At 41.4% G+C, this 25384-nt stretch overlaps 1 protein-coding gene across 7 annotated transcripts; it reads left to right on the top strand.

Moving 5' to 3' along the window:
* The first annotated feature begins 860 nt into the window (after positions 1-860).
* LOC110527331 lies at positions 861-25384 on the top strand. 7 transcript variants are annotated; one of them, XM_021608534.2, is made up of 15 exons: positions 861-1162; positions 13124-13408; positions 13580-13852; positions 14001-14066; positions 16894-16920; positions 17070-17126; positions 17457-17597; positions 18461-18493; positions 18797-18829; positions 18934-18999; positions 20015-20062; positions 20207-20233; positions 23094-23714; positions 23912-23937; positions 24090-25384. In XM_021608534.2, the coding sequence occupies exons 1-15, from the start codon at positions 1096-1098 to the stop codon at positions 24150-24152; spliced, it is 1833 nt and encodes a 610-aa protein (XP_021464209.2). In that variant the 5' UTR covers positions 861-1095; the 3' UTR covers positions 24153-25384. The 7 variants fall into 7 exon arrangements, with proteins under 7 accessions (XP_021464209.2, XP_021464211.2, XP_021464212.2 ...); XM_021608535.2 differs by having other exon boundaries at positions 874-1162; positions 24086-25384; XM_021608536.2 differs by lacking the exon at positions 20015-20062 and having other exon boundaries at positions 866-1162.

Raw genomic sequence — 25384 nt, 5'->3', positions numbered from 1 at the left:
CCCTTCCTGCAGGCTCATCCTGAAATGACCCTCCAGCATGACAATGCCACCAGCCATACTGCTTGTTCTGTGCGTGATTTCCTGCACAACAGGAATGTCAGTGTTCTGCCATGGCCAGCGAAGAGCCGGGATCTCACTCCCATTGAGCACGTCTGAGACCTGTTGGATCGGAGGGTGAGGGCTAGGGCCATTTCCCCCATAAATGTCCAGGAACTTGGTGTAGTCCATGAGGAGGAGATACACTGCAATAGTTAATGCAGCTGGTGGCCACACCAGATACTGACTGTTACTTTTGATTTTGACCCCCCCCCCCCCTCCCTTTGTTCAGGGACACATTATTCAATTTCTGTTAGTCACATGTCTGTGGAACTTGTTCAGTTTATGTCTCAGTTGTTGATTCTTGTTATGTTCATACAAATATTTACACATGTTAAGTTTGCTGAAAATAAAATCAGTTGACAGTGAGAGGACGTTTCTTTTTTTTGCTGAGTTTATGTTTTGAGGAAAATATTTAATATTGTCAATGTTTTAGTGTGCATGCCATATAGGCCTGTGAATGAATGGCTATAGGCTGGTGAGTTAAAATCTCTCTTACACTCAGTGGACAGGAAAGCAATTAAATTAACTATAGTTATTATTATTATAGTTATTATTGAATATGACAGTATTGCCAAGTTTTGTTACATTATAGCAGAGATTCTATCAATTCTAAACTAGATATATGGAATTCTGTGCGTTGCAGCCAATTATACACACTGGGAGGCGCCAAAGACCAAGACTTGAAGAAGGAATATTCCAGAACTGGTTAGAAAAAAATGCTTATTAAAGTTATTATAACATATAAACAATAATGCAATGTGTTTGTTATAAAATATTATTTAGTTGCCGCCGTCATTTACAAGTCAAATGGACCTTTATTTTATTTTCCACCAAGAGGTCATGAATAAGGAGGAACTAAACCACAGTTTACTTTCACTATCACAGCCTTAGGAAATAAAATATCAGAAGTAGGGTAGACTATGAACCACACAATGTTTTGGCATATATAATTTGAATTTACTTTTATTATCTGAACAAACAAACGAATGAGCAAATATGCCCAAACTAACGTTCATCGGATTATACTTTTGGATTTGTCTGGCGCAAAAGTTGGTTTCCGGAGGTAAGTTGATTGGCAAGGCCGAACGTAGTTTTTGCCCTACTTAATATTTGTAATGTTATTTGTGTGCTATAGTGTGCTTCCTGTATAGCCTACAATATTATCACATAATGTTTGACTATCATGAACAATAGGTATATGATATGTTACAATGTGCCTTATTAACACAATGTGCGTTGCAACTTAAAGAATACAGGAAGCCGCCCAAGTGTTATTCACATCATTGAAAAACATAGCAATCTGAAACAAGAAGCTTTATATCGACATTATGGATAATAGCCTAAACCCGCTCTTCTTAGTGATTTTCAACATGGAAAGTCAGAATGGTTTTAAACGAAGTCTGTGGGGGTTTCAATGAGAAATAAGGACCGCACCCTTATTATTTTTACACACACACACACTTTGGGAAGTGATTGAATATTAAGTCTTGGGCTTCCTTCCAAACACTTGCACATTTTCAAACCTTTTTACATTAGTTTTTACTTACACTTCTATGTTGATTTATCCATATTGACATTGAGGTTTTAAGTTTCGGCTGACTTTTTTTAGTGGATGTACAATCATTGCGAATTTAATTATGGAGCGTTTCAGGCCCCGACGTGAACATAATTGTACACTCACAAACTCAATCAAAAACAAGGGCTGAGGGGCTTACATTGCAAACGTCCCTTGTTTGGCTAATCATTTGGACCGATGTCCAAGATGGTGACAGGGATTCCCCCAAGGACATACGGCGAGGGTAAGTGGACGAGAGTGTGTCTTTTCTGAGTTTGAAACGCAGCCCTGGCCTAACCAAGGCGTAAACCTACAGAAGGGCCTGTGTGATCATGGCAGGGCCGGTGATATGGACAAACGTCCTCACGAAAAAGTGAAGAATCTTGTAGTGTGTGACCTTCGTCTGTGCCACATCGTTTAGTGTGAGCACCACTACACTGGCAACACCAAAAAATGACAGGAAACACAGTCGTTTAATGTGAGAGGCTCGGCGTTGTTAGGATTTTGAAAGTCGTGTAGTGTCCACACAGCTTTAGTTGAATTTTAACTTTGAGATTTGTATAATTAACCATTTGCCAACGATTTTGAGAAACGAAAACATTATTATTGAAATGAAACTGCTCCACGAAAATGCGCATATAAAAATAATCAGAACCTTCATGCAGATCGGTAGAAAAGGTAAGATACATTGTAAGCTTCCTCAAACTTCAATCTCACGAGCTCCCTATGGTCTTTACTATAACACCCATAAAAAAATGTGTGAACGCGCAAGCCGTGCTCACTGATGGATATCAAAGGCCCATTCAACTGATTAGTTCTGCACACACGCTCCCTCAACGTTATCAGGAGAGAGAAACCAGACATGCTCATTGCGCACATGGAGCACTTCAAACAAAAGACAATACAAAATTCACACAATGTAACAATGAATGTGTAATAATTGGCGGGAGACTGCGGAGCACATTCTGGAGAGCTGAGTGCATGCATTCTGGAGAAAGACACCCATCACTTCCCCACACACCCCTCACTGTAACGGTCGCCGTTGCATGAAGAAGAATCGTACCAAAGCGCAGTGTGGTAAGTGTTCATGACTTTTATTGAAACTGAACACTAGAACAAAATAACAAAGAGCAAAACGAAACCGAAACAGTCCTGTCAGGTGCAGAAAGCACTAAACAGAAAGTAACTACCAGCAAAACATAGGTGGGAAAATGCTACCTAAGTATGGTTCCCAATCAGAGACAGCTGTCTATTGTTGTCTCTGATTGGGAACCATACTTAGGTAGCTTTTTCCCACATGGTTTTTGTGGGTAGTTGTTTTCTGTTTAGTGTTCTGCACCCTACAGGTTAGTTTCGGTTTTGGTTATTCACTTTGTTATTTTTGTTTAGTGTTCTGCACCCTACAGGTTAGTTTCGGTTTCGGTTATTCACTTTGTTATTTTTGTTTAGTGTTCAGTTTAAATAAAAAGTCATGAACACTTACCACACTGTGCTTTGGTCTGATTCCTCTTCATCCGATGATGACACCCGTTACAGAACTACCCACCACAAACGGATCAAGCAGTGTGGTATTGAGGAGCAGAGGGTTCAGGACTCCTGGACATGGGAGGAGATCCTGGACGGAAAGGGACCCTGGAGACAGGCTGGGGAATATCGCCACCCGAAAGAGGAACTGGAGGCAGCTAAAGCTGAGAGGCGGTGGTATGAGGCAAGTCAGCGCTGCAGGCACGAGAGGCAGGGGGGGCACACGGGGAGATTGGCGGAGTCAGGCTATTGACCTGAGCCAACTCCCCGTGCTTACCGGAAGCAGCATGGTACTGGTCAGGCACCGTGTTATGCGGTAAAGCGCACAGTGTCTCCAGTGCACGCTCATAGCCCGGTGCGCTTATATGCCAGCTCTCCACAAGTGCCATGCGAGAGTGGGCATCCAGCCAGGGCAGATTGTGGCAGCTCAGCGCGCTTGGTCTCCGGTACGCCGTTTCAGCCCATGGTATCCTGCGCTGGCTCTGCACACTGTGTCTCCGGTGCGCTGGGACTGTTCAGTTCGTCCTATGCCTGCGCTCTGCCCGTGCCGGGCTAAAGTGGGCATTCAGCCAAGTGGAGAGGTGCAAGTGGTAAGTACCAGCTCTCCAGTGCTCCCCAACAGCCCGGTTCGACCTGTGCCTCCACTCTGGAGGGGCCGGGCTAAAGTGGGCATACAGCCTGGAGGAGTGGTGCCAAGGCTGCGCACCAGAGCTCCGCAACGAGGGTGCCCAGTCCGGGGACCGCAACGATGATGCCCAGTCCGGGGCCTGCTGCGAGGGTCCCCGCACTAGAGCCGCCACCTCGTGGGCCAAGCCAGAGGTGGAGCGGGGTCTACGTCCCGCACCAGAGCCGCCACCGCGGAGAAATGCCCACCCAGACCCTCCCCTATAGGTTCAGGTTTTGCGGCTGGAGTCCGCACCTTTGGGGGGGGGACGAACTATCACGCCCTGACCTTAGAGCTTTTTATGTCTCTATTTTGGTTTGGTCAGGGTGTGATTTGGGTGGGCATTCTATGTTATTTTTTCTACGTGTTTGTATTTCTTTGTTTTCGCCGGGTATGGTTCTCAATCAGGGACAGCTGTCTATCATTGTTTCTGATTGGGAACCATACTTAAGTAGCTTTTTCCCACATGGTTTTTGTGGGTAGTTGTTTTCTGTTTAGTGTTCTGCACCCTACAGGTTAGTTTCGGTTTCGGTTATTCACTTTGTTATTTTTGTTTAGTGTTCAGTTTAAATAAAAAGTCATGAACACTTACCACGCTGCACATTGGTCCGATTCCTTTTCATCCGACGACGACACCCGTTTCACTCACCTTATTATTTTCTCAATATTTTAAATGATTCTCAAGACACATTATCTTCACACATTTTAGATGCTTTCCACTGACCGCCACACCTCAATAATCAGCTAGACATATTGCCACACGCTGAGCAAATTGCTGGCTTCCCAAATAGGCATAGGCATGTGCATTTTGATTTGAAACAATCCACAGCTATTTTTTTAAAATTTTGGCAAAACATCCATTTACTTAATTTTTTTATTTCACCTTTATTTAACCAGGTAGACAAGTTGAGAACAAGTTATAATTTACAACTATCTTGGCGACCTGGCCAAGATAAAGAAAAGCAGTTCAACACATAAAACAACACAGAGTTACACATGGAGTAAAACAAACATACAGTAGAAAAATAAGTCTATATACAATGTGAGCAAATGAGGTGAGAAGGGAGGTAAAGGCAATAAATAGGCCATGGTGGTGAAGTAAATACAAATAGCATTAACACTGGAATGGTAGATTTGACAGTAGTACTTTAGGGGAAGGCTGCATCCGAACAGCGAGCTGTGTGCCCGCCAATTTTCCTTTCTAATTCGCAAGTGGCTGAAACCAGAGATTGGTATATAATGACGAGGTGTGAGTAGTTGCCCCAAAGGCGGGAATGCAGGCGACAAGTTTATGTCCCATGGAAACGTGTTGGGTTTATTCAGGACAGATTTTGGCGAGAGTGAGCCCTCTCGCTTAGCCTCTTCCTCTTTGCTCTTTTATTTAAGTTAACTGCCACCTGGTTCTCCACTCGTATAGGCAGCCTACTCTTATCTCAATGAGTCCACACACACTAGACACACTGGAACTCTCAGGCCCAACTAGAAGAGGTAGGCTACTGAAGTTGAAGCAGTGAATTCTGAGTGTCTGAATAATGCAAAAACGATGTGATTTTAATACAATAGGTAGGCTAACACATACAAAGCAGAAAAAGGACAGTTTCCAAATAATCTATGGGACAACCTAAATACAGTGTTTTCATCCCAAAGTCGTCTATCTGACCACCCGCTCCCACCTGCAGACAGAGCCGCAATGATCTCTGTCGGAACCCGCAGAGGACCCGCGTGAAAGCAGCCCTCTGGTACAGTCAGTACACAACACTATGCTCATCATGTCTTAGCAGGATCAGATGGTGACAGGGGTCCCAGCAGGTCAGACAGCCGGGGAAGACCAGACTACAGTGAATTTAGCAGTATATTAACAATATCAGTAAATGATACAAACTTCCATATTGAATTGATGGGTAGACCTACAGTAGCTACAGGACATCAGTTTAAGCTTAAAGCTACATTCTGGGATCTGGGAATAATGACAATTTCAATTAATGAACCATTGATTCTATTCTTGGATGTTATCATGTATAAATGTACACCAAGGTAATTCTTTGTCATGCCTCATCTTAGGAGATTCAGATGGTGACAGGGGTCTCAGCAGGATCAGGCAGTCAGGGAAGACCAGTCTGTGATGGATCTCAGGGGAATTTTTTACAGATACAACACTCTCTGTGCAGCAAACCCTGGACAAGCCAGATGCTATTTTAAGGCAGTCTGACAAACCTCCAAAGTTGATTTACAAACTGTATCAAGGGTTAATAGAAGATTTTCCCGATGACACAAAACATGTAAAACAATGAGTCAGGTTCATATCATCTCAGACATAAATTACTGCAGTTTAAGACCATCTATAGAACGTTCTGTTTGCCAGGGTAACTGAATAACATGCACTCGGAAATGTCATTCCTCAATTGGAGGTGTAAAACACAAAAGGGGACATATTTGCATATATTATGGTCTTGTGAAGGCTGGCTGTATTCTGACAAAGAGTATCTTCTTTTATCTCAGCAGTCCTACAGATTCTCCCTTCTCCCTGTTTCTGTTTACTTTAAATGTTGATATTGGAGACTTATCTGAAGAAACTGCATTTAGAGAGGATAAGAAATGTATTGCCATTAATTGGAAAGTTGGTTATGTATCACTAGCTTTGATCTATTACCAGATTAAGGGTATACTGGGCAACTTTCATAAGGCCTAGATGCCTGGAATTCAGTATGACTAAAGGAGTCTGTGTTGAAAACATGCCCACGCCAGGGGAGATACCTATCCCTAGCTGCTGGGAGTCTGCAGTCCTGTGGGTGGTCACTCTGGCCTTAGCCTAACACACCCACAACTAATAATATATGTTTCACGAAGATCCTAAAGCTGAGTCAGGTGTGTTGGGTGGGGCGCTGCAGGGTGGTGGACCCCTAGGGACAGGACGGGGGGACCCAGCTATATTGTGTGCAAGGTAAAAGAGATCTGCAGTACTTTTAGTCCTATGATATTAATTATATGGAGGATTGGCTATTTCTTTGTGTTAATGTATTTTTATTTATCTGTTATTTTACCAGGTAAGTTGACTGAGAACACGTTCTCATTTGTAGCAACGACCTGGGGAATAGTTACAGGGGAGAGGAGGGGGATGAATGAGCCAATTGTAAACTGGGGATTATTAGGTGACCGTGATGGTTTGATGGCCAGATTGGGATTTTAGCCAGGACACCGGGGTTAACACCCCGACTCTTACGATAAGTGCCATGGGATCTTTAATGACCTCAGAGAGTCAGGACACCCGTTTAACGTCCCATCTGAAAGACGGCACCCTACACAGGGCAGTGTCCCCAATCACTGGCCTGGGGCATTGGGATATTTTTTTAGACCAGAGGAAAGAGTGCCTCCTACTGGCCCTCCAACACCACTTCCAGCAGCATCTGGTCTCCCATCCAGGGACTGACCAGGACCAACCCTGCATAGCTTCAGAAGCAAGCCAGCAGTGGTATGCAGGGTGGTATGCTGCTGGATATTTGAGGTGTACACTGAATTCGGAAAGTATTCAGACCTCTTGACTTTTTACACATTTGGTTACATTACATCCTTATTCTAAAATGGATTAAATAACAAAAAATCCTCATCAATCTACACACAATACCCCATAATGACAAAGCAAAAACAGGTTTTTAGAAATGTTTGTAAAGAAATTATATACTTATTTATATAAGTATTCAGACCCTTCGCTATGAGACTCTAAATTAAGCTCAGGTGCATCCTGTTTCCATTCATCATCCTTGAGATGTTTCTACAACTTGTTTGGAGTCCACCTGTGGTAATTTCAATTGATTGGACATGATTTGGAAAGGCACACACCTGTCTATATACGGTCCCACAGTTGACAGTGAATGTCAGAGCAAAAACTAAGCCACGGGGTTGAAGGAATTGTCTGTATAACTCTGAGGCAAGATTGTGTCGAGGCACAGATATGGGACAGGGTACCAAAACATTTCTGCAGCATTGAAGGTCCCCAAGAACACAGTGGCCTTCATCATTCTTAAATCTTCCTAGAGCTGTCTGCCTGGCAATCGGGGGAGAAGGGCCTTGGTCAGGGAGGTGAACAAGAACCTGATGGTCACTCTGACAGAGTTCCTCTGTGGAGATGGGAGAACCTTCCAGAATGACAACCATCTCTGCAGCACTCCACCAATCAGGCCTTTATGGTAGAGTGGCCAGACGGAAGCCACTCTTCAGTAAAAGGCACATGACAGCCCACTTGGAGTTTCCCAAAAGGCACCTAAAGGACTCTCCGATCATGAAAAACAAGATTCTCTGGTCTGATGAAACCAAGATTGAACTCTTTGACCTGAATGCCAAGCGTCACGTCTGGAGGAAACCTGACACCATCTCTACGGTGAAGCATTGTGGTGGTAGCATCATGCTGTGGGGATGTTTTTCAGCGGCAGGGACAGGGAGACTCATCAGGATCGAGGGAAAGATGAAGGGAGCAAAGTAAAGAGAGATCCTTGATGAAAACCTGCTCCAGAGTGCTCAGGACCTCAGACTGGGGTGAAGGTTCACCTTCCAACAGGACAACGACCTTAAGCACACAGCCAAGACAATGTAGGAGTCTCTGAATGTCCTTGAGTGGCCCAGCCAGAACCTGGACTTGAACCTGATTGAACATCTCAAGACCTGAAAATAGCTGTGCAGCGATGCTCCCATACCACCTGACAGAGCTTGAGAGGATATGCATAGGGGAATGGGAGAAACTCCCCAAATACAGGTGTGCCAAGCTTGTAGCGCCATACCCAAGAAGACTCGAGGCTGTAATCGCTGCCAAAGGTGCTTCAACAAAGTACTTAGTAAAGGGTCTGAATACTTATGTAAATGTTATATTTCAGTTTTTTACTTTTAATAAATTCGCAAAATATTCTAAAAACCTGTTTTTACTTTGTCATTATGGGGTTATTGTGTGTGGATTGATGAAAAAAATGTAATCCCTTTTAGAATAAGGCTGTAACACAACAAAATGGGGAAAAAGTCAAGGGGTCTGAATACTTTCCGAATGCTCCGTTATGTGAAGAATACGTAGGATAGAATAGTTTATGTACAGCAATAGTTGAATAGGATGGCCTTAACTAGAATACAGTATATAGATATGAAGTGGGTTAAACAGTATGTAAACATTAATAAAGTGACCAATGTTCCATCCATGTCTATGTTGTACCTTGGCTGCAAAGGGAACGAGAGGGCCGAACTTGACCAGGCCATGAAACTGTACAGGAAAGCACATTAAGCTATTGATGGATGGATGGATGGATAGACCGTATGTGTTATTTTGTGTGTGTTTTTTTGTTTCCAAAATGTTCCTTTGTGAACAAAGAAAATGAAAGGTAGGAACTGGGAAGGAACTTGTGTTTGGAGAGAGTTGAGTTATTGACTAGACTGGGGTGGGGGTCGGACTGGTGGCGGTCGGGCTGGTGGGGGTCAAGAGTTGTTCATTTGTTAGGCTATTGGTTAAAGGTGCAACACAATATTTATTATTGAATTACTTTTGATCAAGTTTAGTCTCACTTAAACATATTTAATATTGATTTCTTACGTAGCTTGATGATTGTGGGCATTTGTGCTTACTTTTTGTTCTAAATAGAGACGGCATAGTGGATTGTGTAAAAATGCAGGAAATTGGCTGTAGATGCCCCAACAAATGTTGAGACCCCCAGACGCCCTACTAAGTTATTTCCCACCCACTTCTAAAAACAAAGTGGTGCCCCTGGAAATAAGTTATGATGAACTTCCCAGGGTGGGGAAAGTGCACGCAATCTTAATGCTCCTTTCCAATGAATATCCAGGGTCTTATTCTGGTGACATGATTATTGATACTTGACTGCTGTAATAATGTCATCATTTAGACTAGCCTACCAGCACAGCCTATCAGCACAGCTTACCAGCAATATTTCTGAGTGTGGTTGCCTAGAACCCACGTGCCAAGACCAGAGTAGGCATTTTGTTATTTAACTCAACAGTTTTTGTTACAAAACTATCAATAGAGTTGAAAATACGCTGGAAACATGTTGAACTTTAGATTTTTATTCCCGTACATGAAAATATAAGCGAAAAAGTACATTTAGTGTGATTTTGATTAGATTTGATTAGGATCCCAATTAGCCGACGCCAATGGTGACATTACAGACAAAATACTTTACAATTTACATACATTTAAAAACATTAACATGTAGTGTGTGTGCATCTATCAGTTATACATACAGTGGGGCAAAAAAGTATTTAGTCAGCCACCAATTGTGCAAGTTATCCCACTTAAAAAGATGAGAAAGGCCTGCAATTTTCATCATAGGTACACTTCAACTATGCCAGACAAAATGAGACAAAAAAAATCCAGAAAATCATTTTGTCCTCCACTCGTTACCTGTATTAATGGCATCTGTTTGAACTTGTTATCAGTATAAAAGACACCTGTCCACAACCTCAAACAGTCACACTCCAAACTCCACTATGTCCAAGACCAAAGAGCTGTCAAAGGACACCAGAAACAAAATTGTAGACCTGCACCAGGCTGGGAAGACTGAATCTGCAACAGGTAAGCAGCTTGGTTTGAAGAAATCAACTGTGGGAGAAATTATTAGGAAATGGAAGACATACAAGACCACTGATAATCTCCCTCGATCTGGGGCTCCACGCAAGATCTCACGCCGTGGGGTCAAAATGATCACAAGATCGGTGAGCAAAAATCCCAGAACCACACGGGGGGACCTAGTGAATGACCTGCAGAGAGCTGGGACCAAAGTAACAAAGCCTACCATCAGTAACACACTACGCCGCCAGGGACTCAAATCCTGCAGTGCCAGACGTGTCCCAGTACATGTCCAGGCCCGTCTGAAGTGTGCTAGAGAGCATTTGGATGATCCAGAAGAAGATTGGGAGAATGTCATATGGTCAGATGAAACCAAAATACAACTTTTTGGTAAAAATTCAACTCGTCGTGTTTGGAGGACAAAGAATGCTGAGTTGCATCCAAAGAACACCATACCTACTGTGAAGCATGGGGGTGGAAACATCATGCTTTGGGGCTGTTTTTCTGCAAAGGGACCAGGATGACTGATTCGTGTAAAGGAAAGAATGAATGGGGCCATGTATCGTGAAATTTTAATTGAAAACCTCCTTCCATCAGCAAGGGCATTGAAGATGAAACGTGGCTGGGTCTTTCAGCATGACAATGATCCCAAACACACTGCCCGGGCAACGAAGGAGTGGCTTCGTAAGAAGCATTTCAAGGTCCTGGAGTTGCCTAGCCAGTCTCCAGATCTCAACCCCATAGAAAATCTTTGGAGGGAGTTGAAAGCCGGTGTTGCCCAGCAACAGCCCCAAAACATCAATGCTCTAGAGGAGATCTGCATGGAGGAATGGGCCAAAATACCAGCAACAGTTTGTGAAAACCTTGTGAAGACTTACAGAAAACGTTTGACCTCTGTCATTGCCAACAAAGGGTATATAACAAAGTATTGAGAAACTTTTGTTATTGACCAAATACTTATTTTCCACCATAATTTGCAAATAAATAAATTAAAAATCCTACAATGTGATTTTCTGGATTTCTTTTCTCATTTTGTCTGTCATAGTTGAAGTGTACCTATGATGAAAATTACAGGCCTCTCTCATCTTTTTAAGTGGGAGAACTTGCACAATTGGTGGCTGACTAAATACTTTTTTGCCCCACTGTATGTATAACTGATAGATGCACACACACTACATGTTAATGTTTTTAAATGTATGTAAATTGTAAAGTATTTTTTTTTTGTCAGTACATACACAACAAGTAGGTCACATGGGGGAGAGGCGCTGTGCCGTGAGGTGTAGCTTTATTTGTTGTTTTTAAACCAGGTTTGCTGTTCACTTGCCCTATATAAGATGGAAGGGAGTTCCATACACTCATGTGCACTACGTCATCACACACAGCCTTTTATTCTCAAAAAGTCAGTTTGATGGGAGCATCTCTGTGGTGGGAGAATTTTCCTATTGTTTTATGCAGATTTAGAGTAATAGCATGAAACTCTGTCGCAGATTGGATGGAAACCTTGCTAGTGATATAATAGGGGACAGGGTGTAGACAAAGACTTTAATCTGTGGTGTAGTCTAGATACATTTCTGCTCCAGTGGTGGTGAGGGGGGACATACTAGTCAAAGTGGTCAGACTACTGTCGTATCTTTGGCTATGTCGGATTAAGTGATATGACATGCTATTCTATAAAATAATTTCTCCGTAATTAATATTACCTGATTGAGCTAATCATGTAAATGTAATTAACTAGAGAGTCAGGCACCACAAAATAATATTTATAGAGCTGTTATCTTCCGAATAAACTCTTAAAGACCTAGTAATATTTTACATCCATAGCAGTCAATATTAATCGTCATCTTAATTCAGTCTCATCTGAAAGTTGTCAATTCTTGGTTATCTGCATGAACCCTGGCTAACAATTTGAATCAGCAATACAAAAATTGGGTTTAATCATTTATTTACTAAATACCTAACTAATCACACAGAATTACACATACACAAAATTAAATCATAACTTGATTATAAATGACGTCATAAAGGAAAACGTCCCTAGCGGGCGGAACAGATATGACAGCTTGTTACACAAAAGAAAAGGGGCTTGTTTGAAAAAGTTCTATAGCCCATGTCCCTTCACAGGGGCGGGCCACTGATTGAGCAGAGCCCTATCTTATGAAAACCCAAATCTCACATTTTAGAAGCTAAAATCACAATTCATCCCATCACGAATAATTTCATATTCAAACATTTAAATTGAGCAACAATTCCATGTGAATCCGATAACTCTGATGTGTAGACTTTCCATTGTAGAGTTTGTCATCTGATCATTGATGAGAATATCTCAGATGACAACCGAACTGACATCATATTCATTAAGTACCACCGCATATGTTCAATTGGTCGGATTACCAGAATATAGTTAATTTCCCCCCACCTTCTGATGTTCCCAGAATCTCTATGTTAACCAAGGGTTTTGCAAATGTAACATCAGTAGTGTAGAGAGAGAAAAAAGGGGGAAAGAGGTATTTATGACTGTCATAAACCTACCCCCAGGCCAAAGTCATGACACTACATAGACCAGTTATACCCAGCAAGACGAATTCTAGACATAAACAGTAAAGGTTGATAATAATGACAGTTCAATGCCAATTGGGTTAGGACTACATATTTATACCCTAACCCTAATGTGTTCCCCTGGATACATTGATACTCTGATACATGTATGAAATGTCTGCTTTTCCAGATCTTTATCATGAAGTGGGAGGGAAGCTCGTGTTGACGCCGGACAAGTCCACAGTGACTGACCCCATCACAAGCATCCTATGGAAGCATGGGAAGAACAAGGTGGCAGAATGGGACAAGGATTTTGGTGGTCTGGACATCTATGCTGCCTTCAAAGAGCGTACAACCCTGGACCAGACTACTGGAGAGCTGAAAATCAGTGGATTGATGAAAACAGACAGTGGAGTTTATTCTGTGGAGTTCAACAGCAAACTGCTTGACAAGACATATACACTATCTGTTATCAGTAAGTGTTTCTATGTGTGTGCGCATACATGTGTGTGTGTACGTACATGTGTGTATGTATGTGTGTGTGTGTGTGTGTGTATGTGTGTGCATGGTTGTGTAGAAACAACAGGTTATTGTAGTGCCTCAAGTATTTTCCCAAATGATTCCTGTTTCTTTCCTCTATTTACAGAGGCAGTCCCCAAACCCAAAATCACTTCTTCCTGTAACGCCAACCAAACCTCCTGCACTCTGACCTGTGAAGGTGACACCACTGATGCTGAACCCGTCACCTACAGATGGAAAGTGGCAGAGGGGGCGTGGGAAGTCGGAGTAAAACAGTTTAATGTCTTTAAGAGCGACACTGGCCAATCAAACAACGGTTACAAGTACATCTGCAAGCTGAATAATGCTGTTATTGGGGAAGGGAAAGTCAGTGAGCCAGTTGGAGAGGTGTTTGGTCCAGGTGAGTGGACACTCATAAGTGTGTTACAGTCTTATGTATTGATATGTCAGTAACACTGCTAGTGTTGTAGGACATTTTGAATGCTGCACTATGTAGAATTCCTGATCAACTCCTGTCAAAGTATCAATAAAACATGTTTTCATTTCAGAGCCTTCCAATACCAGTACTATTGTTGTTGGTGTTGTCATATTAGCGCTTGCTGCCGTCGTAACAGGTAAGAACAGCACATCTACAGTAACAGTAACAGAGCACTGCACATGTACATCTGAAGCACAGATTGACATAACAGCACCAACAACAGTGAGCTATACCCCCTGAAGGGGATACCTGTTCTACCTGTTATAGCTGTATTTACAGTAGTGTTCAGGCTACTGCTACAGTCAAGACAAGGGGTTAGATGCACCACCTGCCGTAGGGCACAGTCTTCATAATGTGTCACAGGGAGGCACCAGTTTGGACCGGCACAATATGGATTAGTCCAGTCTGAATTAATCAGCAAAAAGGATGGTAAATACTTTGTGTCAACCTAAAAATATGTTTAGTTTACTATGGCTATTCGATGTGAAATCGCTGGCTAGGATATTTTAACCTTTGTCATAGGCTACATCCATCCTATTTGTTTTTTATTGAATGGCTCAACTTTTACAGAAAACTCATGTCTGCTACGTAGGCTGAACACATAGCCACAGGCATTCCATTTGGATTAGCAGGGTAGCTCAAGAACAATCATTTAAGAAAGTAGACTAAAATCATTCCAATCCCGATTTAAAATGCAACGTCTGTTTAGAGTATTGGATGGCATGGCTTAGAGAGCAGCTGCCAGCATGTTACCTTTTCTTTCACTTTTAGAAAGCGGAGAACACAGAGTACCAGTTTGTTTTGCCGGTCAGCAATTTAGGCCGGTCGCCGATTGCTTTGAATCTTATGTCAGGATTTGAACTCGCCCTTGTAATCCTTGTTGTAATCTGATAGCCAGGGAATTGGTGGAGTCCTCCTTTTTGGTGACCATTGGAAACCAAAAGCTATTTTATTGCTATTAAAATATAGGTTGTGATAGCTGTAGCTTAATTGGCCCAGGAGGCTAGTGCCATTTTGGTTTCATGTATTGTTATAAAAATAAACACAACTGAACAACTTCCCCAAAATACATGTCCTGACACTCATTGACACGCGCAATCATTTTGGATGAAATCATTGAATGACTTGTACAGTGCATTCAGGAAGTATTAAGACCCCTTGACCTTTTCCACATTTTGTTGCGTTACAGCCTTATTCTAAAATGTATTAAATCGATTTTTTTGCCTCATCAATCCACATACAATACCCCATAATGACAAAGCAAAAACAGTTTTTTTGTATTTTTGCTAATTTATAAAATTTTTAAAACAGAAATATTAAATTTATATAAGTATTCAGACCCATTACTCAGTACTTTGTTGAAGCATCTTTGGCAGTGTTTACAGTCTTGAGTCTTCTTGGATATGACGCTACAAGCTTGACACACCTGTATTTGGGGAGTTTCTCCCATTTTTCTCTGAAGATCCTAAAGCTCTGACAGCTTGGATGGGGAGTGTCGCTGCACAGCTAGTTTCAGGTCTCTCCAGAGGTGAACCTTCGCCCTAGTCTGAGGTCCTGAACGCTCTGGAAAAGGTTTTCATCAAGGGTCACACTGTACTTTACTTTTCATCTTTCCCCCGATCCTGACTAGTCTCCCTTCTGCTGAAAAACATACCCACAGCATGATGCTGCCATAACCATGCTTCACCTTAGGGATGGTGCCAGGTTTCCTCCAGACGCAACGCTTGGCATTCAGGCCAAATAGTTCAATCTTGGTTTCAACAGACCAGAGAATCTTTTTTTCTCATGGTCTGAGAGTCTCCAAGCGGGCTTCATGTGCCTTTTACTGAGGAGTGGCTTCTGTCTGTCCACTCTACCATTAAGGCCTGATTGATGGAGAGCTGATGAGATGGTTGTCCTTCTGGAAGGTTCTCCCTTCTCCACAGAGGTACTCTGTGAGTGACCATTGGGTTCTTGGTCACCTCCCTGAACAAGGCCCTTCTCCCCCGATTGCTCAGATTGGCCGGGCGGCCAGACCTAGGAAGAGTCTTGGTGGTTCCAAACTTCTTCCATTTAAGAATGATGGAGGCCACTGTGTTCTTGGGGACCGTCAATGCTGCAGAAATGTTTGGTACCCTCTGCAGATCTGTGCCTCGACACAATCCTGTCTCTGAGCTCTGGGCAATTCCTTCAACCTCATGGCTTGGTCTTTGCTCTGACGTGCACTGTCAACTGTGGGAACTTATATAGACAGGTGTGTGCCTTTCCAAATCATGTCCAATCAATTGAATTTACCACAGGTGGACACCAATCAAGTTGTAGAAACATCTCAAGGATGATCAATGGAAACAGGATGCACATGGGCTCAATTTCGAGTCTCATAGAAAAGAGTCTGAATAATTATGTAAATAAGGTATTTCTGTTTTTTATTTTATTATATATTTGCAAACATTTCTAAAAACCTGTTTTCGCTGTTTTACTACGGGGTATTGTGTGTATTCTAAAATTGATCAAATATTTTTTTTAAAGGTGTAATGTAAGAAAATATGGAACAAGGGAAAGGGTCTGAATACTTTCTGAGTGCATAGTATGTGTACGTTTATTTTGCAACAGCAGTGGGGTGTTCAGCATGTTAGCTCCCTTCAAAAAAGCATGTGTATATTTTGTGCGTCCTTGTTGATTGTAGGACTTAGTTGTATGCCTTTTATTTCAACGCACGTGTAGGATTTATCGAGCATAGTTTGCATTCATCGTCAGCTGTTTAATGCACCGGTTACTTTCACATTGATTTGAAGTCGGCCTTGTTCAGGTACTGTATACATGTTGTTTATTGGTGCTTTCAGAAATGATGTATTTTTATTGCAGCTTAAGCATGTAAATGTGGGTGAAGTCATACTCAACAGCTGACAGAATGGTTAATGCAGACTTGTACTTTAAGAGGTATTTCTCACTCTGATTAAAACATAGATTTTTTTACTCCTCAGGACTTTTGGTGTGGAAGAAAAAGACAAGTAAGATAATTCTCTGTCTCTTCCTGTCTCAATTCTTCATACTCACTGCTTCACAAAAATGGTAGAACATTTGGATTCCAGTGAAAACAAAGAACCATTTGAATGAAAATGTTAATAATGTCTTACATTTTTGTATTTTTTCCTCTCAGGATATCCCCATAACACCTGGATTGACTTTTTGAGAAAGTTTTTTTGTGCAAGGTTTGGTAAGTGTTACCTTAACTGGTCCATATTCAACCTGCTAACGGGGTCCCCAAAGTACAGACACAGCATTATTCATGTATACAGTATATTCACAACCTTCCATGCACTGTGATAGAGAGTGTGAATTCACAGATGTAATTCAACAACCCAGAATTTTTCCAAGTTTTCTCATCATAACCTTATGCAAACTTTAAAGGGCAAATACCTCCTACATTCAAGGAACCTTTTCTACTCTATTTGCTGTAAACAATGTCGATGGATGGTGAAACTTTACAGGGGATGCAGGTAACAATCAGAATTATTTTCCCCGGATACTGTTTATCACACTATAGGGGATGATCAGGTCACCAACCGTGGAGCCTCAGGGATTCTATCTGGGGTTGCCATGGATACAGTTTATAGCACTGTAGGGGAGAAGTCTTCTAGTGATTACTCCAGGAATCAGAATAATAACAATCATCCCACTAACACAGGTAGTAACACTAACACACCTTTTACTTAGTACTTCTATGGGGATATTTTGACCATGCTGATATGTAGAGATGTTGTCAGTAATGTGTTTCTCATATTATTTGTGGTGGAATTTATTTGAAGAACATGTTTTAGTGACGTCTACATACAGTATGAGAAGGTGATTACTGAGTTTAAAGTGAGCAATGTGTGGACTAACATATATAAAATGTGTATGATGCAGTTGGAATCTGCAAGGAAAATGTGCTTTAAATGATGTACTTGTGATGAGTATTTGAAATAACCTTCTGGGTTTTGGTTTATCTTTACATCTATGCATTTTTGCACTGTCAAAATGTCACCCATAGAGGTAACACTGTGGATAAAGATTGTCACTGTTGCCCCTTGCTAGGTTGTACTGTTGAAAAGCCAATTACTTCACAATCTTCATTCAGGACATTTTCAGTTCTGAGAACTGTTTCCATGTTGTTTTGTTTTATATGATAGTTGCTGGTTCAGAGATGTGGTTTGTTTCAGAATGTCTCAAGTCCATTGCAGGTTTTGTGTCTTTAAGAGCTCATGGTTAAACCATTAATCTACTGCAGGGGTAGACAACCCTGGTCCTGGAGGGCCGTGGGAACTTCATGTTTTTGATTTAACCAACCTGGAAGACCAAGTGCGTTGAATTTAGGCAATCACTGAAGTGATCAATTAGCTCAGTTGGTCTGGTGTGGCGCCTAGTTGGAACGAAATCCTGCTGCACACTCCAGGAACAGGGTTACCTACCCCTGATCTATGTTACAAATCCAATAGTTGCATCATCATCATTCAATATTGTCACAACAAAGATGTTTGAGAATGCTAAACTGATCTATTCTCTCTTCAGTTAGATCCAGTGATGGAAACAACCAAACCACAGGCAAGTCCTCCAGCTAATTTAAGACGTCATGAAGCAGAAGTAGCATTAGAAGTTAGATGCTCATCTGCATATCTCAGAATATCACAAGAACATAGCAATCAATCTATTTTATTTGAATTCTGTAAATTACTTTAAGTAGGCAGTTGCTGTGTAAATCAATGACACTTGATGGTAAGACACAGTGGCAGTCACCATGAATTCTGTCACTTATCATCCTTTTCATTGTCATCCAGAAGTGAACACAACAAATACTAATATGGTTTGTGTATGAGAATGCGAAGCTCAACTTTTCTCTCTTCTCAGTTAAACTCAGTGATGGAGTCCAGACAGAACAAGGCAAGTAGACTTAAGACTGTATAAAGCAGAAGTAACTTCTTAAGTAGCATTTGAGGTCGTAGGAGAGAGGCTGTAGTTAATGTTTTCCTTCTGTGATTCTGCAGAGACGGTTAGGCTACTGTCCATCAAAACAGGGGATGATGACACAGACAAATTGCAGGGGAATGGAGGTGTGTATGAGACTTAAGCGGATGGTTTAACCTGTAACAGATCTGGAATCAGTGCTTTGGCAGTTACAGTACACCCAATGCATATCTGTTCCGGATGATTCACATAACTGACTGATTCTTAAAAGCTAAATACATTATACTGTGCATTACAAATATAAAGGGTTCATCTAGAACAGGGGTGGGGCTGCATTCCGAATACGTAAAAGGCACACCCCCAGCCCTCAAATTAAGTGGACACTTCTGATGACGTTTGACGAGTTGACACTTGAAGGGCAAGGGAGGAATGTATGAATGAATGAATGAATGTTAAATGGACCGCCCTTGCCAGGACATTTGTCTCTCATTTGTCCCACGGTTGTGTTTTCAGTCGTCATGGAACCACCGGTAGCTGTTGTGTGGGTGCTTTATATGCTCTACAGTCATTTATGATAGCATTTCCTATCTTGACTAGAAGACAACGCATCCGCAGACATCGAATACTTGCCATCCAACGATATTGGGTAAATCCAAACGTATTATGTGTGATGTCAGGGAAAGTTGAAAGCTAACCAAACAAAAACATCATTACTTTTATGAGATGTTTGTGCCGTCAGGTGAATTATTAACTTATTTACATTATTTTTTACTTATGTATGTTGACTTCTCCATATTGATGTTGGTTTTACGTTTAGGTTGACTTCTCTTAGCAGATGTACAATCATCACGAATTGTATTATGAGGCGTTTCAGGCCCGGGAGTGAACAGAATTATACACTCGCACACTATCACAAACGAGGTCTGAGGGGTTATGTTGCCAACTTCCTTGCTTGGCTAATTGTTTGGACCGACGGCAAAGATGGCTGCGGGGATTCCCCCAAGGGCGTAAGGCGGAGGATGGTGTGTCTTTTACGTGTTTGGAACGCAGCCTGGAAATCGTCAGACATTCGGCCCTCCGTTGAATGAGTTCGACACATGACCTAGAGGGTTACTAGAAATTATCTGATTAGAAAGTTTGTCCTTCTGTTCGCTTTTGCAGATAAACCTAGTAGATCCAACAGTCCTAACGATGAGTCAAAGTTTGATTGTAAGAAGACACAGTGGCATTCACCCAGAATTCTGTCACTTATCATCCTTTTCATTGTCATCCAGAAGTGAACATAACAAATGCTAATGTGGTCTGTGTATGAGAATGTTAAGCTTAACTTCTCTTTCTTCTCCTCATCTAAAGGCAGTGATGGAGTCCAGCCAGGACCAGGCATGTAATCAAGTTCATTTTAGGCTGTATAAAGCAGAAAAAACGTCTTTAAAGATGAACTATGCAGAAATCACTCCGCCATTTCCTGATTTCTAAAATTCTAGTAGTTAAACTAAAATTAGGCCATGTGAAGAACAAGCAGTCATTGTGTAGATAATCATTGTACCAAAAATGAAATATATTTTGCAAACCAGAAATGTAATATATTTTCCATAACCAAAAATATTGGATATTCAGCTGTTTTGAAGCTGGTGTAAAAAAGAAGAAGAAAAGAACAGGAAGCATAGAAGAGATCTATCTACTGCTTCTTAGATTAGCTTTCAATGAGAATGAAAGATCTAGAACTCACATTTCTATGAATTTGTTTGGGTCTCCCAAAAAGTTACATATTGTAGCTTTAAGCAGTGTTTTATGCAGTAGGAGAGAGGCTGTAGTTGATTTCCTTCTGTGTGTGAGAGGTTACAGTGGCCATCACCAGAAATCTGTTTACATTTAATTAGGAACTTTTACTCGTGTGTGTGTGTGTGTGTGTGTGTGTGTGTGTGTGTGTGTGTGTGTGTGTGTGTGTGTGTGTGTGTGTGTGTGTGTGTGTGTGTGTGTGTGAGAATGCACAGCTGTAATCCCGACACCCAGAATATTTCCAAGTTTTATCATCATAACCTTATGCAAACTTAAAAGGGCAAATACCTCCTAAATTCAAGGAACCTCTTCTACTGTTTGTTGTAAACAATCTTGATGGATGGTGTAGCTTTACACGGTACACAGGCAACAATCAAAATGATGTTGCCCCAAATATCGTTTATTGCGCTGTAGGGGATGATCAGGTCACCAAACGTGGAGCTTCAGGGATTCTATCTGGGGTTGCCATGGATACAGTTTATAGCACTGTAGGGGAGAAGTCTTCTAGTGATTACTCCAGGAATCAGAATAATAACAATCATCCCACTAACACAGGTAGTAACCCTAACACACCTTTTACATGGTACTTCTATGGGGACATTTTGACCATGCAGATATGTAGAGATGTTGCCAGAAATGAGTTTCTCATATTATTTGTGGTGGAATTTATTTGAAGAACATGTTTTAGTGACGTCTACATACAGTATGAGAAGGTGATTACTGAGTTTAAAGTGAGCAATGTGTGGACTAACATATATAAAATGTGTATGATGCAGTTGGAATCTGCAAGGAAAATGTGCTTTAAATGATGTACTTGTGATGAGTATTTGAAATAATTTGTTTGGTTTTGGTTTATCTTTACATCTATGCATTTTTGCACTGTCAAAATGTCACCCATAGAGGTAACACTGTGGATAAAGATTGTCACTGTTACCCCTTGCTAGTTTGTATGTTCCAAAAGCCAATTATTTAATGCGCCTCAGTGTGAGTCTTATTCTTTACTTGATCTGTCAATCAGAACATTTTGAGTTATCAGAACTTCCATGTTTTGTTTGAACATCTGAAATCATCAGCAAATTTTAGACTGTATTAGATGTGTATCTGAATAACTCAGAATATCATAGGAACTTAATTCTCTGTGTGGCTAGGTATTTCTTCTGAGAGCTCCACTACCTGTAAGCTCCACTACCTGTAAGCTCCACTACCCACTACAGACAGGCTAGGAGTCATACAGCACTTAACTGGGGGAGATGATTTATAGACAAACTTTGTTATTCCGTCCTCAGGGACGGCTGGCAACAATGCCAACAGTGTTAAGCCGATTACAGAACCTGAAGAAGGTTCAAATCAAATCAAATCAAATTTTATTTGTCACATACACATGGTTAGCAGATGTTAATGCGAGTGTAGCGAAATGCTTGTGCTTCTAGTTCCGACAATGCAGTAATAACAAGTAATCTAACTAACAATTCCAAAACTACTGTCTTGTACACAGTGTAAGGGGAAAAGACACTAGCTAGGTTTCCATCCAATTGGCGACAGATTTTCATGAGAATATTCTAAAATTTGCATAAAAAACCAGAAATATGTTTCCATTAAACTGACTTGTTGCGGATAAAAGCCTGTGCGTGATGACCTGGTGCACATAAAAATAACATTTGCAGTTAATTTCCCATCTACTGAATAAAAAATACAACTTAAGTGGGTTTCCCATCCCATTTTCAACTCTACTGATGGTTTTTCACCCAAAAATGTGCCCTCTAGCCAACAGCTCTCAGATACAGTGTGGGCATAGCGTACATGATGAGATTATTATGGACAAAAGTCAGATTCTTTTTTTATTTGTCAAACAGCAGCCAACTATCTATCATCATGTCACCAGAATATGACCCTGAATATTTATTTGAAAGGAGCATCAAACTCATCACCTTGGACTTTCACCACCCTGTGAAGTTCATCATTTATTTAGTCTGTAACCTAATAAACTGCGTACTTTCCAGAGTCGTAGTGGCAGGACCACACGTCATTGCGTGACTCCAAGTTTACTTTAATATGATCATTATTAAATCAATATTTGTGCATAAAAACGTTTCCACTGTTATTTCTCACATAATTAATTTGACAGACACAAAGATCCCACCTTGTCTTGTGTGTTTTGTCGACATTTGGAAAGTTTACTGACATTAGTTGTTTCCAACAGGCTGGTCATTCAATTTGTTTTTTATTGGGCATGTACTTACATAAAAAGGTTGGATAGACACCTGGTTACAGATGGAGGTGAAAGTGGCGTTACACTGGAATTCTACCATCAAATATGTTGAGGATTGTTAGAACAAGTCGGGTTTGAAAAACATTGTGGTGGGAGGGCTAGTCCTGTCTAAACAAACACTGTCTGGGAAACACTGGTGGTTCAGTAGAGAGGCTGTAGAACATGGTTTACCCTCTCTGTTTGTTTCCTCAGTGGCCGAGTCTAAAACAGATGGCAGCGCTGCACCAGTGGGCGAGGATGAGTCTAAAACGAATGGCTGCACTGCACCAGTGGACGAGGATGAGTCTAAAACGGATGGCTGCACTGCACCAGTGGGCGAGGATGAGTCTAAACCGGATGGCTGCGCAGCACCAGTGGGCGAGGATAAGTCTAAAACGGATGGCAGCGCTGCACCAGTGGGCGAGGATGAGTCTAAAACGGATGGCAGCGCTGCACCAGTGGGCGAGGATGAGTCTAAAACGGATGGCTGCGCTGCACCAGTGGGCGAGGATGAGTCTAAAACGGGTGGCTGCGCTGCACCAGTGGGCGAGGATGAGTCTAAAACGGATGGCTGCGCTGCACCAGTGGGCGAGGATGAGTCTAAAACGGATGGCTGCGCTGCACCAGTGGGCGAGGATGAGTCTAAAACGGGTGGCTGCGCTGCACCAGTGGGCGAGGATGAGTCTAAAACGGATGGCTGCGCTGCACCAGTGGGCGAGGATGAGTCTAAAACGGATGACTGCGCTGCACCAGTGGGCGAGGATGAGTCTAAAATGGATGGCAGCACTGCACCAGGGGCTGACCTAAACGCAGCTGAAGGAGAGGCAAAAGGAGGTGTGTATGAGAAAGGGATAGTAAACCTCAAGTCCCTCTAAATGCATCAGGATAAAATAGATGGGGAAAGACTGGCATCTTAAACTGTCATAACAGAGCAGGAATTAGTGCCATTGTAATTACAGCATTCTTTAATCACATTAATTCTGAATGGTTTCATTTCTCAAGTTCAGTTCTCCTATTGTGTTTTCTTGCAGGGAAAGATGATTCGTATTGTAGGACGGTAAGTTGGAGTGTGATAACAATGTAGACTGTTTTCACTTAATTTCCCTTTATTATGCAATACTTCTTGCCACACTCTGGTCAACTCACTATAAGTAGACTATTAGTCTGTTACCAACTCTTGTTCCTACTAACTGACGTCTCTCTAGACAGGGAACTGTGGACCAGAGGTACGCAGAGGATCATGAAGACAAGAGAACCCATCGTCTCACCTGAGTTACCAGCACTGGACGACAAGGCATTCTAACGTTCAGAGAACATTTCCATAGCAATAGACTGGCTTGTGTTCGGTGAAACTGAGGTCCATTTATAACAGTCACTTGTCCTTTCTAAACAAGTGTGCTTTATAAAAACAAGGAGTGGGAAATGTGTAGCAATAGTTTGACCCCTAGAAGACCTTTTTGAAATTGAAAGTATAGAAATGCACAAGCCCAACAAAGCAAAGCACCTTTAAGGCATCATATTAAAGCTTTGATTAGAAATGAAGCAGCAACAAATCATAAACCAACTCAACATTGGATGCAATAAGGCTTTCTTGTCTCAGATATAACCAGCAATCAAATGAATAGTCAATACTGTCAGTAGTCCAAAGGTCAAAGTCAAAAAGAGATTCAGTTCAACCAAAAATGTCCTTTAAATCCAGGATTCCCAAGATTCAGTTCAGTTCTTTCCCAAAAAAGGTAAATCCACAAAAAATATAAATTATATTCCAATAGTAAGAGCAGGAGAGTCGATCAACAATTCACATTCAATCAGATACACTCATCATTCCGTGGTGTTGAATGGAAGTCCTTAAATCCAGTCATTTCCCTTTTTATGGCAAATAATCCAGTGGAACAGGTTTAAACTACACCATTACGGAGCTATTTTACTTGCAAAGTTTTCAAAAAAGCATTTCCTCTTTGTTCCTCACACCATAGCCTTTAAAAAAAAAAGTTAGCTCTTCCCTTTCCTACACACACATGACCACATACTTAAATTGACAGGTATCATTTCTGGCCAATGAACAGATTATCCACTTTGTGGTAAGGAATACATGCATGACCATTAATTCTGTTTTGTATCACATTTAATGTGGCAACGTTACAAGCGTTAGTTTATTTTAATCTTGTTTAGTATGTCCAAAGCTGCCCTCTTCTTCTCTGCATATTTCTGATCTTCTACCTGTCCTCTCCTCTATTTAAGAACACAATTATTGCTAGCAAGTGTTATGCCCATGTCAAGATATTAGGTAAACAAGCAGAGGAATTTCCATGCCCTAGGCCTACTGTATTTTAACTGAATTTGCTTGTTTGTATACTTATATTTACATGATCATTTTCCATTGTTGTACATTAATCCTAGTGTATGTGGTTTGTGTGTTGTTTGTGTGTTGTATGTAAGAAGGTTGGATAAAAGCCTTTGTATATTTTGCAAAAAACACCAAATATATTTAAATATGGAAATAA

The sequence above is a fragment of the Oncorhynchus mykiss genome, chromosome 7 (genome assembly GCF_013265735.2).
Source record: "Oncorhynchus mykiss isolate Arlee chromosome 7, USDA_OmykA_1.1, whole genome shotgun sequence".
Lineage (NCBI taxonomy): Eukaryota > Metazoa > Chordata > Actinopteri > Salmoniformes > Salmonidae > Oncorhynchus > Oncorhynchus mykiss.
Note: the sequence above shows the minus strand (reverse complement) of the source record. Positions and strands in the feature narration are given on the sequence as shown.